Source organism: Myotis yumanensis, unplaced genomic scaffold, assembly GCF_028538775.1.
Source record: "Myotis yumanensis isolate MYYU_CA2020_CCGP unplaced genomic scaffold, mMyoYum1.0.hap1 SCAF_2, whole genome shotgun sequence".
NCBI classification, from domain to species: Eukaryota; Metazoa; Chordata; class Mammalia; order Chiroptera; family Vespertilionidae; genus Myotis; species Myotis yumanensis.
This window is the reverse complement of record NW_027223753.1, coordinates 16653008-16668535: the sequence shown is the minus strand read 5'-3', so window position 1 is coordinate 16668535 and position 15528 is coordinate 16653008. Positions and strand designations below refer to the sequence as shown.

Genomic DNA, 15528 nt, shown 5'->3' with positions numbered 1-15528 from the left:
ACTTCAGAGATGGGATGACTTATCAGAAATCTACTTAGAGCAGTGGTTCTCAACCTTCCGGCCCTTTAAATACAGTTCCTCATGTTGTGACCCAACCATAAAATTATTTTCATTGCTACTTCATAACTGTAATGTTGCTACTATTAGGAATCGTAATGTAAATATCTGATATGCAGGATGGTCTTAGGTGACCCCTGTGAAAGGGTTGTTGAACCGCCAAAGGGGTCACAACCCACAGGTTGAGAACCGCTGACTTAGAGGATTTATTTGCTAGGTTTTCACAATGGACTCAAAGAAAGGAATCACAGCAAAACTCAGGGTGACCACTGGAGACTGAGGGATGAGAGAGGCCTACTGAGAGAGCCCCAAATCCCCAAAGGCCCTGTTCTCAGATCAGTTAGCCATTATCATAAGCAGAATAGCATTTTGAATAGCATTTTTCAAGAATCACTTTCTTGGGCAACTGATCATACTTGGAGAATACCCTAAGTAATCACCCTAAAATGATCTCCATCTTCATCAAACAACCAGGAACACAGATCCAGATTATCTTCATGCTATCACCAAAGAGCTAAGAGAAAGAGATAAAATGGAAGGCAGGGAGTCCCCAAGTCCAATAAATAAACAGACACGTTTTGTCATTAGTTGGTCATTATTGCATAGTAGAAGATCCATCTCAAAAGTATTTTCTTGCCCTTGCTGGTTTGGCTCAGTGGATAGAGTGTCAGCCTGCGGACTGAAGGGTCCCGGGCTCAATTCCAGTCAAGGGCACATGCCCAGGTTACAGGCTCGATCCCCAGTGTGGGGCATGCATGAGGCAGCTGATCAATGATTCTCTCTCATCGTTGATGTTTCTCTCTCTCTCTCTCTCTCTCCCTTCCTCTCTGAAATCAATAAAAATACACTTTAAAAAAAAAGTATTTTCTTTCTCCTCCAACTTCAAGCACTTTTAACCTTTCCTCCATTAAATAATACTTTGACATCATGGAAGGGGAAGGTACATATGAAACATTAGCCTATGATATAATTTCAAAGAAGCCCCTGAGGTAATTTGGATATACTCTGTGTAGCCTAGTTATTAACACAAATGCATAAACCTAGTAGTCACAAACTTGAGCATGCATCACAATTGTTTAGGTGGCTTGTTAAAACACACTAGTGCCCAGCCAGAGTGGCTCAGTTGTTTGAGTGTTATCCTGTGCACTGAAAGGTTGCCCATTCAGTCCCCAGTTAGGGTACACATTGCCTGACCAGTTGATGTTTCTCTCTCACATCGATGTTTCTCTCTCCCCCTTACTCTCTCTAAGCATGTCCTTGGAAGGATTTAAAAAATAAAAATAAATGTTCCTTTATATAGATAGATAGATAGATAGATAAAACACTGGCCAGAGTTTTCTACAGTTCTGGATTTGGTAAGTCTGACTGAGTATTTGCATTTCTAAACAGGGCCCAGGTAATGCTGATGCTGATGATTAGAGACTGCACTGAGAACCCCTATACTACTCTAGCTCTCAAACTATAACAGGTGCTTAATAAAAGTTTTTTTTAAGCATTAATATAATGAACTATAGAGAGTTTTTAATTGAGTGAAGACCAACAATGTCTTTAACTGCTCAATTCTATCCCACTCTCAAGCAGGGGCCTCTACCAAACATGAGTCATGTTTGATTTTTTTTTTGAGAGTTATTTTTTTTACACTATATTTGAAAATATATTTTTTTATTGATGTCAGAGAGGAAGGGAAGAGGGAGAGAGAAATAGAAACATCAACGATTAGAGAGAATCACTGATCCACTGCCTCCTGCATGCTCCCTATTGTGGACTGAGCCCGAAACCTGGAACCGAACTGTAACTTCCTGGTTCACAGATTGATGCTCAACCATTAAGCCATACCAGCTGGGCCGTTTTAATTTTATTTGATAATAGTACTTTCACATATCTCGTTTGATATTTACTACAGCCTACAAGGTAGATAATTGTTTCTCACTATTTAACTGAGGATACAGATTCAGAAAAGTGACTTGCCTAAAGTCACACAACCTAAGGGAACTTTAAACCTTGGTTTTAGAGCTGACTGTGCTATGAAACTTTGTATGTACAGGCACTTAACCTTTATGTATTCACTTTCCCCAAATGAAAAATTAAGACAATAATCTCTGCCTCCCCAGTGAGTGCTCCAAGTTACAGAAAGTAAAATCACCCTGCAAATATTTTCATAATGCAAGTTACTCTCACTTAGAGCAAAGTGAAGGACTCTATTTTGAACCTGAATCTCATCCCCAACCACACTCTCCAACATCCCTCCCAATTCTCACCATTGGGATCACATGACCATTCATCAGAAACCTAAATAAAATCCTAAATGAAAGGGGCATGCAGGACAGAAATCTAGGCTTAATGTCAAGTTGTAAAACTAAGGGCTTTTCAGTCTTTCACCACATTTAAGAATTCCAGGGAAATGCAAAACTAATGTGCCAATAAGCCTTCGTGCTCAAATATTTCATTTTGGAGAAACAATTTTAGTAGTCTATAGTGTACAGTTCTGAAAAAAATCAGACCAACCTGATTCAAATCCAAACTCTACCTTTTACTAGCTAACTATTGCCCCAGAGCAAATTTCTTGATCTATTCCTGACCTAGGACAAAGTCGTGGATGAACTACCATAAGAATTGTTCACAAAGTCCTTTACAGTATAGTTATCTTTGGCAGCCCAGACTCCTAAAAGGTAAAAAGTTAGAAGTCTGAAAGTGAAAGATGGATTATCCAAATCTGAATTATCAAGAGTTTCACACTCCTGCCCTGGCCGAGTGGTTCAGTTGGTTGAGTGTCATCCTGTGCACTGAAAGGTTGCTCGTTTGATTCCTGGTCAGGGCACGTGCCTGGATTGTGGGCTCAATCCCCAGTAGGGGGCAGAAGACTGATATTTCACTCTCACATCGATGTTATTCTCCCCCTCTCTCTCTCAAAATCAATTTTTTAAAAAAATATATTTCTTTATTGATTTCAGAGGGAAAGGGAGAAGGAGAGAGAGATAGAAACATCAATGATGAGAGAGAATCATTAATCGGCTGCCTCCTGCTTGCCCCCCACTGGGGATTGAGCCCGCAACCCGGGCATGTGCCCCCGGCCGGAATCGAACCCGGGACCCTTCCGTCCGCAGGCTGACGCTTTATCCACTGAGCCAAGCTGGCTAGGGCATCAAAATCAATTTTTTAAAAAAATCTTTAAAAAAAGATATAGAGTCCGGCTGGTGTGGCTCAATGGTTGAACATCGACCTATGAACCAGGAGTTCACAATTCAATTCCCAGTCAGAGTGCCCAGGTTACAAGCCAGATCCCCAGAATGGGGCCTGCCTGCAGGAGGCAGCCAATCAATGATTCTCTCTCATCATTGATGTTTCTATCCCTCCTTCTCCCTTCCTCTCTAAAATAATAATAATAATAATATAGATAGATAGAGTGTGTGTGTGTGTGTTTAAAAGAGAGAGAGATTCACACTCCTAAGCTAATATTGGACCAACTCATGAACTCTACCACCTTAGCAGCAGAACTGGATATTGTCCAAAGGGGAAGAGAGAAAGCCATCTACCGTATTTGCCAGAGAAGACAAACAGTAACAATCCCAGTATTTCTGCTCAAATGACTTGCTCTCTATGGACAAGAGCAAGCCATACTAAGGTCTACCCGAGAGGGGAAATCACTGGGCAAGAAGAGCCCAAAGACATATCTGCTTCCTCTAAAAGGAAACACCCAGCATGATGTAGCCTTTAATTCTCCACCTGAATTCACTTTTCTTAAAAGTCAAAGTACACCAGGCACAAGTCAGTTCAGAGTAAACAGCTGGACCCAGATGCATTCAGGCCTGGCAAGCAAGTTAAGACCTCAAGGAAAACAAGAGACAAAATAAAAAACACCAAGCACACAGTAAATGGGTTTTAAATAACCGGTATCACACCAATCCCTAAATTCTGCTGCCGCCATTATGCTGGTGGCCAGATCTTGTGGGGGGAGTTCCTTCTAACAGAGATGTCTATAAATAAGCAAGCTGAAAGCTAACAAGTTTAAGAGGGAAAAGCATACAAAAATTTTGGCTGCTGTTAATGAGCCACAGAAAATCATGAATGTACCAGTGCCAAGGGAGGAGGAAGTCTAGTATCTAACACTGAAGCCTCGGGGACCCAGAAGGAATGAAGCTATAAGGAAGCCCAAAAGCAAGAGAGGGGAAAAAAAGCACATGGCACATTTCCTCTTCCTATGGGTGGCAATTCAAGCAGCACTCTTGGCCTGCAGAGCACATAGCCCCAGTGCCCAAAGCCCTTTAATATTTCATATCAACATTAACTTTCTGGAGGGCGACAAAAATCTGTCCTGGATTACTGAGTGATTTCTAATATGTACCATAACCAACACTAAGTCAACATTTTAGGGATCAAATTTCCTACTCTGCAGCATGTTGGAATGAATTCTTGGCATCAGACTTCTTCCCAGTGCAGTACACCCTTAGAAAAGGCAGAAGCCACTGGGAAATAAAGACTCAATTTGTCCCAAGACCATCTTCTAGTATGCACAAACGACTAACAAAAACAAATAAAAGTTCACTCAGATGTCCCTTCACATTAAATAAAAACTAATTCTATCCATTTAAATGGGGGGTTGGGGAACAACTGCAGAGAATAGTCAAGGCCACTAAGACAACATTCACTCTAACCTGGATTCCTCTAAAACCTGGGACTGACTAAGAAGTTTATCTCGCCCTGGCTGGATAGAGCGTCAGCCTGCGGACTGAAGGGTCCCAGGTTCAATTCCAGTCAAGGGCACATGCCTGGGTTGCTGGCTTGATCCCCATTACTGGACATGCAGGAGGCAGCCATCGGTGATTCTCTCTCATCATTGATGTTTCCATCTCTCTTTCCCTCTCCCTTCCTCTCTGAAATCAATAAAGATACATTAAAAAAAAAAGTTTATCTCAAGCCCCTACACACCTACTGTCTATGGCAGATGAATCATGGTGCCCAATTCTGAGTTACTGGAAACTCGTTTCTGCAAAATGCCTGAATGATAAGGCAGAAGTTAGAAGAAATATTTCTAAACTAAAATCTGTATTTACGACCTCCTATTTCTTTTCTGGAACAGTGTAACCCATCCTTCTCATCCAGGTGGAAGCACTGTAGCTGGCACGGGACACTCCATTCATCCTCAGCTGTTAAGCATCCACTTACAGCCCTTGAAAAGTGCCAGAAGCCATGTATGGTCCAATCATACATGGATTAGCAAGTAAGGAGAAACCAAAACCACTACATTTCAGAGGCTCCTATAAGGAATAAGCATGTATTTGCAGCATTTATGAGCTTCTTGGCCATAGCCAACCTAATAAAAAAAACATTTAAAAGGCCACTTCTGTGAACAGATGGGCAAACTGCATTTGTGCAGGCTTACCTACCCATCAACCCTCAATGTAAGGCTTAACCTAAGCAACTCAGTTCAAGCTCAGCTCCCAGCCCTTCAAAATTAGTAGCAGTCTTTACAGGTACTTCAAGGCTCATTTTAAGAAAGGTCAATTAACTCTGCCAAAAAATAAAAAACTCTGGCTCTCCAACAAAAATTGAACTAGTCAATGCAGACTTGTCCAGGGCACACAACTCTGAAGGTGACATGACCTTCCAAAGCCAAAATTACTACAACTGAACTGGCCAAATTACTGAACTGGCCAAGAACTTGGCAGTTTGTACTAAAGGCTGCACATAACCACAGGAACCACTAAGACCCTGGAACCACTCTCTTTCATGGAATTTTATAGAGTCCAAATTCTCAAAGTCACTGGAATAAGACAACTACCATCTGTGGATGGATGTGAAATTTGGATTTTATAGAGCCCTTGGAACTCAGAGTAGTGTTATGAAAAAGCAAATTAATGTAACTTCCCCCATCTTAAACATTTAGCTTCGCAAATCATTGTCTCTGAAAACTGTCCCAAGGTAATATGTCTAACTCTGATTGCTCCTTATTTTTGGATTCCTTCAGCCAACAGACTTAGTTTGTTCTACCAGGTATATCCATTTACAAAGCCTTACTTTGCAAGTTTTCCAGGTGTGTGCACATAAGCATGCTTCCCCAAGAAAACTAAACTCCTCCAAAGCAGAGATTGCTTCTATCTTTTAAGTTCTTCCTTAGTATCTAATTGGTTTGTTCTCATAGAGCAATTTCCCATTTGAATCTCCTTACCTCCCTGAGTTAGAAATCATGCTCTTAACAATAAGTCTGACATTCTAATATCCTCACCACCAACACACTGGGAAAGGCCTGGGTAACGAATGTCAGTCTCAACCCAAGTTTTTGCATTTTGTTTTTAAACAGTGGTTCTCAACCTTCCTAATGCCAGGACCCTTTAATACAGTTCCTCATGTTGTGGTGACCCCCAATTTCATTGTTACAAATTGAACATAATTAAAGCATAGTGATTAATCACAAAAACAATATGTAATTATATATGTGTTTTCTGATGGTCTTAGGCGACCCCTGTGAAAGGGTTGTTCGACCCCCAAAGGGGTCGCGACCCGCAGGTTGAGAACCGCTGTTTTTAAACAAGCTGATAGCTTTTAGTAAATTAGCTGAACCTAAAAATTATTATCAGGGCCATAATTGCGTTCATACTAGTATTCCCTACTACTACAGTAGGTAAAAAAGGTACTTCCAGGACCATGGTTAGAAAACACTTCATGTGAAGAAAACTGGTGTCAAGAGTCAGGGGATTAGTTTAAAAAGAAACTTTGAGAAGTATATCTGATCATCTCACAAGACTACCAAAGCTGTCTGGCTGGCATGGCTCAGTGGTTGAGTGTAGACCTATGAATCAGGAGGTCATGGTTTGATTTCCCATTTCAGGTCAGGGCACATGCCGGGGTTGCAGGCTTGATCCCCAGTAGGGGGCATGCAGGAGGCAGCCAATCAATGATTCTCTCTCATCATTGATGTTTCCATCTCTCTCTCCCTCTCCTTTCCTCTCTTGAAATCAATAAAAAATATATTTAAAAAACACTACCAGCCCTAGCCACTTTGGTTCAGTGGACAGAGCGTCAAACTGCGGACTGAAGGGTGCCGAGTTTGATTCTGGTCAAGGGCACATGCTCTGGTTGTAAGCTCAATAGGGGGCGTGCAGGAGGCAGCCAATCAATGATTCTCTCTCATCATTGATGTTTCTATCTTTCTCTCCTTCCTCTCTGAAATCAATAAAAATATATTTAAAAAAAAAAAAAAAAAGACTACCAAAGCTGAGTATACCACAGGCAGGCAACTTAGATACTATACTTCTAAAATACCTCCATAAAAAGTGTTTGACTGAAGGAACCCAGAAAATTTTTAAATATATTTCATTAATTTCAGAGAGGAAGGAAGAAGGGGAGAGAAATAGAAACCTCAATGATGAGAGAGTCATTGATTGGCTGCCTCCTGCACTCTCCCCAATGGGGATCGAGCCCACAACCTGCCCTTGACCAGAATCAAACCTGGGACCCTTTAGTCCGCAGGTTGATGCTCCATCCACCGAGCCAAACAGGCTAGGGCCCAGAAATGTTTTTAATCCTGAAATGGCAATTTGAAAACAAAAACAAAGAAACAGACTGAATCTACCCACATAACCCTTCTGGCAGGACTTAGTGAGTCTTCAAACATTTGGACTTTGCACTGACCCAGGAACCTGGGGGCATTAATTTTAACATACATATAAGTGAAAAGCAGGAGTCCAGTAAAAACTATATAAATAAACCCAGCCCTTGGAATGGGCTTATAATCCTGACAGCCACAGCAGAACAGAGGCTGAAGACGACGCTGAAGTTGCAATATCTTTTTTCTATTTTCTGGTATTTCAAAAATGCAAACCCAACCCTAAAAACATCTCACCAAACTACAAAACCTTTCTGAAAGAACAAGACTTTAAAACTCAAAGTCTCATAAACCAGGGTTTTGGAACACACTTACTTCACTATTGAAACTTAGGATCTTCCTTCCAAACTCTATTTGTTTTCACTCTGAAATTGCAATTGTTTTTGAGCAGAGCTCCACATGCCATGAAACTCGGCATGGAGCCAGGGTCATGGAGGCTTCTCTTCCAGGGCAGCATCTTTTAATTTCAAATCTCTTTTATTTTTTAAAATATATATTTTAATTGATTTCAGAGAGGAATGGAAAGGTGGATAGAAACATCAATGACAAGAGAGTCATTGATCAGCTGCCTCCTGCATGCTGAGGAGATCAAACCAGCAACCCGGGCGTGTACCCTGATCCTGATCGGGAATTGAACGGTGACCTCCTGGGTGACCTCCTGGTTCTTAAGTCAACACTCAACCATTGAGCCATGCCAGCTAAGCTTAATTTCAAATCTCTTTTAGATCATCTCTCCTCATCTCCATGCTCTCTCTCCTCGCCCCCCAGCACCACCTACCCTCTTTCCTATTCTTGTCTTTCTCTCCAATGTTATTTTATTCCACCACACGAGAAGAGACTAGCATTATCTTTGCTTGAAAACTGTTTATTAATTTGCCTGTCAAACATTCTATAGAGTCGTTTACACCTTACTATAGAAACCTCCTGGGTACATATTGACAGCTCAGCAAGTATTTACACAAAGCTCTGAAACATTTGGCTCCTCCAGAGGGGAAGAAGCTGCTGCATCAAGAAGAGAATTATCAAACACCTTTCCTGCTACCTTTTCCCCTCTTTTATAAAGGGAAGCTTCCTTCTAGCTCACCTCTAATATGCCTAAATTACACTTCAAAACTTCTAAGCCAGGAGGAGGAGAAAAAAAAAAAAAGGAAATTCAGATGTGCTAAATAAGAGAAAGAACAGCATTTCCAGGACCACTTGCAAATATTACCAACATAATTTCAAAAACCAGGGGCATGAAAAAAGGCAATACACCTATGAAATTGACCCTGAGTCTCTTAGCTTTTCCTGTTCCAGTCTAAGGAACTTTTGCTCCTCTCTCAGCAAAATTTACAGGGCAAGTTCAGGCACTCAGATTACAACCAACTGCCCAAACCAGACCTAGACCTGCCCAAACACCAGAAAGTCTGGAGCTTAATTACCACCTATCCCCACCTTCCTATCCCCCTAAAGTAGGCAGTGTTAATGTTGAATTTATGAATATCCATTCCCCACCCCTAACATTCCCCCAAAATCCCCTCTTGGGAGATTTTGAAGCAACTATTTTTCAAGTCTTCCTTTAATGAAGTCTGCCTAATTTTTCAATTACTATTTAAAAACCAACAGTCAGGTACTAATGACAATTAGGTTAAGTGTCAAGGCAAAGTCTGGTAGGGTTTTTTCTGTAAAGGACCACAGACCACCATTGATTGCACCAAGCTAGCTGTTCAGAGCTTGTTTCTATAAATTCTCAGGAGAAAACAGCCATGAGTTCCTTAAGCCCAGAGTAAAAAAGATGGTCTCAAGACCCCCTACTTCTAAATGTACAGGAAGATGCCACAACCTTATAACGAGTCAAATACAGAGGCACAGACAGATGTGTAGAGAGAAGGTCGTGCAGTTCTCCAACTTCACCTTACTGATAAAGAAAAAATGAAATAGAAAAGGCAAATGACTTGCCCAAAGTCACACAGCTTAAGCCAGAACTGTATGTGGAACCAAAGCCTCCTCTTCCTCCTGAGTCCTGTGCTCTTTATCCCTCACTGCTGTGCCACACAACTCAATGTGTATCAGCAATGATAATAACCAATCTAAACAAGGTAAAACCCAGAGATAAAGCCATGGAAATCAGGATTCCATATCAAAGACTAAGGTATCTCAGCTCACTGGCAGGAAAAAAATATTAGTTGCCAATTTATTTTGAATACCATATTTTAACCATATCTGCATGCTTCAGTTGCTTCTAGAATTGGGGATGTGAAGCCAACCAATATAACCTTTTGGGAGGTGGGAATGAGAAGGGGCCCTGAACATTATTTGTTCCTATTTTCATATTTTAAAAAAATTTCATTAACCTCTTTGCTAGAGGCCTACTGTAGGCATCACACCTTACAGGAGTCAATCCAACATATGAATATTTAATGCAATCCAAGACATCTTGTTACAGCAGATGTCACTTATTATGGTTACTCTGTGTCATACATGAAGGAACCTAAGAAAAGTCCTTGCAGGGCCCAATACAAAGCCACCAACCTTGGTCCTAGCTGCTTTCTCTTTTCTCTCACCACCATTCCAACCTCCACCACCCCCAGTTCTCTCGTGGACAGTACAGAAACATGAAGCCTCCATAACTAAGTGCCATCTCAGTGTGGTTATCCTGGTCCCTCCTACTTGAGAGAGGCCAAGAGTCCTGTATTTCAGCCAGCCCAGAGTTTCTGCCAGTAGGCATTCCCATAGTAAGTCCAGAATTCCTGTATTTGTTTCCCAGTAGTCGGAAATATCATTTGGTATTTCTGTAGCAGGAACTAACAGCCAAACTCCTACAATCAAATCCAGCTTGATTCTGGACTACATATTCTATATCACTTTTTAGTTTGATAAGCTGGTACTATTCTCAAGGTACTACAGCTAAGAGCATCCCAAGTAAAAAGCTTTAGCCCAGCTGGTGTGGCTCAATGGTTGAGCTTCAACCTATGAATCAGGAGGTCACGGTTCCATTCCCAGTCAGGGCACATGCCCAGTGTTGTGGGCTCAATCACCAATAGGGACCATGCAGAAGGCAGCTGATCAATGGTTCTCTCTCATCTTTGATGTTTCTATCTCTCTCTCTCTCCCTCTCCTTTCCTCTCTGAAATCAATAAAGAATAAAAATAAAAGCTTTATATCAGGTTCAATCACATGGATGACTAAAAAGTATCTCAACAGGTTGAGACACAGTACTTACAAAAAGGCATAAAGAAAAAGTTTGCTGGGATCTCCCCAGCTCCTGTGAAAAAGATATAGCCACAGCCCTAGCTGGTTTGGCTCAGTGGATAGAACATCGGCCTGCAGACCAAAGGGTCCAGGGTTCCATTCTGGTCAAGGGTATATGCCTGGGTTGCGGGCTGGATCCCCAGTGGGGGGCATGCAGGAGGCGGCCAATCAATGATTGTTTTTCATCATTGATGTTTCTACCTCTCTCTCCTACCTTCTTCTCTGAAATCAATAAAAATATATTTAAAAAAGACATAGCCACAACATACACTTACCTAATCTTTACTTCAAAAAGGCAGAGTCAAATGAGAACAGTACCACCTTAGCTGTATTAATCAAGTCTCTGCAAAATACTTATAACCCAAGACTGAGTTAGGGAAAGAAAGAGAGAGCAAGACCCTATCGTGATCCTCCAAGAGGTTTATCCTTAAGCATCAAAGAGGAATTCTGAACAAAATCCACCTACAACCCTCATCTAGACTACACACCTGAACTGAAGCAGCCCACAAAACTGGAAGTTTCACTATCTCCCACTAAGTGAATGTCACCAGCCCACTCTTTAGGTCTCAGTGTAGTAGACACTTGAACTAAAATCGAACAGGAATCTGTGTTGTATGAAGTGCCAGGTCTGGTGATATTAAAGGGGAATCAGAAAATTCATGTAAAGACAGCACAGACAAGCTTCCAACCAAAGACTATATCTATTTTCCTACCTTTTTACCCAGCACAGAGTATAGCACCTAGTACATAGAAAATGTCCAAATATCTGTTTGACTGAAAAACAGAAATCACAAAACCTGATTTTATCCAAAAACAAACATGTGTTTGCCAAACCAAGAGAATTCAAATTAATTTTTGCTTTTAAATGACCCTGACTTACCCCAAATTACTTCCTCTAATAGTTTAAGAAAGGTAAATTTCTCACCACCCCCTACCAAAAAAAAAAAAGAAAAGAATGAGGGGGAAGAAGTGTAGACTATAGAATGACCCAGAAACAACAGGATGTTCTTTTTTCTAAGACAAAAAACAACTTATCCTCCATACACTAGAATTCCAATTGAAAATTCCCCTATTTCTTGCCCAGATGTACAACATCATGGAAGACAGGGAGTCAAAGCTCTAAACTGGCCGTGGAACACAACTATTTTCAAAATTCCCAGCTCAATGGAAGAGTAGAAAAGCAGTTCTAGATGGGGAGGGGAATACGGCTAATAAGGTCGCTTAAGTGAACAAAATCTCATACCACAAAAGTATAACTGGGTACTGCTGGGAGAGGGGGAGATATGAAGGAGCTTTTATTCCTCTTTGAAAAGATACTTGATTCCATAAAATACCTAATATTTCTGACCAAAGTATTGAAAACAGAACATGATGAAGAGAGAAGGGCAAAATAAAATGCTTTAAAAAGTACCTAGTAGTTGTCATTTCTAAGCAAATCTTAAGTATCATTATAGGTTGCTACATTTATTACCTTAGAAGGCAGACAAAAAGTGGAACATATCTTATAATGCAAAGAAAAAAACTGGTCAATCTCTACTTAAAGCTCTAAAATGATTGATGGCAAAATAAAAACTGGCTTTTTTGATATTCCAAGAACAAATGATAAATTTCACCAAGCTAGGCCTTTAGAAAAAGTCCCTCTCGAGATGATGAAAAGATGTCAGCTTCCCTTTAAATTGAGCTGCTTTCCTAAAGTTCAACAAAAGAAAAATGTTAACAAAATTCAACATGTAAACAAAGAATGAGGCCAGCCTGTCTTAAAGCAAAACATTTGAATATGAAATTCTCTCTCAGAAAGCGTCGTTCTCAAAAAATAAAAAAATGTTTTCTCTTACCCCCTCCCATAAGACCCCACATTTGTCACGTAATAAAAAGCCAATAAAATAATTTCAATTCTGAAGTGAACGGGGTCAAAATTACTCAAGACAAATGCATCTTCAGAGCTATCAAAGAAGTCATTTATGCAACATCAGGAAAGTCACAAAACCAAAACAAACAGCAAACCCATTGTAGAGAAAAAACCCAGCTACTGTTCTAACAACACAGAATCTATTTCAGGCTGCATAAAACATAACAAGCAAAATAAATCCAAGGTACAAGCAAAATGCCACTGGCTCCTCTTTTGTTTCGGGCACAATGTAACAAGGGCAGCCTGTCTGGGGCTCTGCTCCTGCTGATACAGTATTGCCGCTTAAACCTCCCTCCTCAAGGTCACAGCCAATTTCAGCTGTGGAATAAAAGGCAGATAGTGGCAGCGATGGTTTGGGTTATCACTGGCAGAAAAGCAGAGTGTAAAAGTTTATGAGCTCATCAGGATTGTTGTACCATTACATCAGAGGCAATTATAAATGGCCAAGAGCAGGAGATGGGGAGCCAATCAGATCACAGATAGGATGTCAACCTAAGACCAACTGTCTCCTGGCTTTGACAGAAGGATTTTACCTCCATAATTCAAATCCCAAACCAAAGCAATCTGCACTTACTACTCCAATCACTCAGCTGTTTACCAGCACTTCCAGGGAGAAGCCCAGGCCGCTGGGCCGACAGAGACTCAGACAGGACATGGCCCGGGCTGCTCTGGGGGAGCCGCAGCCGGCCTCTAGCTGCCCCCAAGCAGGCCCCTGCCCTCCCTCGAGGTCCCCCCAGCCCGAGGGGCCCCTCCTTGAAAGCACAGACCGGGGCCGGCCTGGAGGAAGGCAGGGGGTGGCGGAGAGGAGCGGCAGGTGAGCAAAGAGCTATTCACTCAACTCCAGAGCTCCTAACACTGCCTGCACCCTAACCTGAGCCCCCAGCACCCTCTCACCCTGACCGGGCCCTTCCCCGCACATTCTGCCCCGCACCCCCCTGGAGGCCCCCGGAATTCGAAGGGACCAGGGGAGGGGGAGAAGGGGAGCAGACACCTCAGGGAGAGCCCCACACAAAGGCTAAAGGAGGGAAGGAAAGGAAGGCAGACAGGCAGCCATTTTAAGAGAGAAGAGCCAGACAATGGCAGCTCCCCAGCAGTGGGGGCCCCGGGCTGGGGGTAGCCGACGGCGGAGGCCTGGTCCCGCGGCCGCCACCCACCCACCCACCCCCGGACCCCCCTCGCCCAGCCCCCTCCCCATTCAGCTGTGTACCTGCGGGGTCCGGGCGAGGGGCTGACCCCCGCCGCCGCTGCTGCCAGGGCTCATGGGCGCGTGGTGGCTCCTTTGTTGGGCCCCTCCCGAGGCGGCCGCCGCCGCCGCCGCCGCCGCCGCAGCCCCCCAGCACTGCGAGGCCATGTCCGCCGGGCCCTTGCCGGCGCCGCCGTCCGGGGGCCCGCCGCCGTAGTCGCCCCCGGGGTAGCCCTGGTAGCCCCGGGCCGAGCTGGGCGACGTGAGCAGTTGGTTGAGGGTGGGGGTGGCGGTGGGCTGGGGGGTTCCCCCGCCGGCCGCGGAGGAGCCGCCTCCCCCCATGGCCCCGAAGCGCTGCTGAGCGAAGGACGAAGACGACGAGGAGGCGGAGGCGCTGGAGGAGGGAGGCGGCTTGGAGCCGGCGGCCGCCGCCGCGCCGGAGCCCGGAGTGCCACCTCTCGGGGAGCTCAGCGTGTAGGCCTGGGGGGGCGGGGGGTAGGAGCTGCGGTTGGGGTAGTAGGAGTTGTACTGGTGGTTGGGGAAGCCGTGGTCGTGCGAGTTCTGCTGGGGCCCCGCGTAGGGCTCCAGGCCCCCGCCGCCGCCGCTCTGCAGCGCTGCCAGGGCAGGGCTTTGTTGTCCGCCATGTTGTTGGTGGAAGACGGCGGCCGCCGCGGCGGCGACGGCAGACGGGCTCCGGCCGTAGGGCTGCCCGAAGCCGTAGGCGGGGGGCGGCAGGGCGGCCGCGGCTGAGTGAGGAGGCGCCCCCACCCCGTCGCTGCTGCTGCCGCCGCCGCCGCCGCCGGGCGGCTCCGGGAGGTTATTGTTCAGGGCGGGCCTCGGGCCCGCGTTCCCGTTCGAGTTCTTCAGGTCCGGCTCCGCGCCGGGCCCTCCGCCGCCGGCTCCGCCGCTGCCCCCGTTGCTCTCGGCCCCGTCCTGCAGCTCCTTTCCCAGCGGCGGCGGCGGCCCCACGGCGGGGCCTTCGCTCTCCGGGCCGGCGGCTGCCTTCATTTCCCCGCGCTCGGCCGCTGCCGCCGCCGCCTCGCCCCCCGCCTCCTCCCGCTGCTGCTGCTCCGCTTTCTTCAGCTCCGAGGGCGGCGGCGGCGGGTTGCCCAGGCTGCTGGCGGCGGCGGGGGCGACCTGCGCGGCCATGATCCCCGCTGTCTCGTCCGCGGAGAAACCGGCCCTGTCTTCGTCGTCTCCCCCCCACCCACCCCGCCCCGGGGCCGAGTCCCCCGGGCTGCCCTCCCCACCCGCCGGGCGGGCCTCGCGGGGCTCCGCGGCTGAGCTGCTCTCGCTCGCTCGCTCCTCTCCCCCCCGCCCCGCCGGCTCAGGCTCCGGGCTGGCGGCGGCGGCGGAGGAGGAGGAGGCGGCGGCGGCTGAGGCGCCGGCGGCTCAGCTGCTCCCGGCTCTGTCGGCTCGGGACCCGGCTCTCCCGGCTCATTCCCCCCAAGCCCTTGCCTGGGAATGAGGGGGGCGGTGGAGGCTCCGCTCCCCAGGGCCTGGCCCCGCTGTGACTCTCCGCTTTCTGCTGCCGGAGAAAGGAGG

General features: G+C 45.5%; 1 protein-coding gene across 4 annotated transcripts in view; it reads right to left on the bottom strand.

Annotated features, from left to right (window-relative positions):
• ARID1A (AT-rich interaction domain 1A) overlaps positions 1-15198 on the bottom strand; it is a 77077-nt gene extending 61879 nt beyond the window's left edge. For all 4 annotated transcript variants that reach the window (XM_070404445.1, XM_070404446.1, XM_070404447.1 and 1 more), the window contains exon 1: positions 14008-15198. In XM_070404445.1, coding sequence (XP_070260546.1) covers positions 14008-15132 — 1125 coding nt within the window. In that variant the 5' untranslated portion in view covers positions 15133-15198. The remainder of the gene's footprint in view (positions 1-14007) is intronic.
• Between the last annotated feature and the right edge of the window lie 330 nt (positions 15199-15528).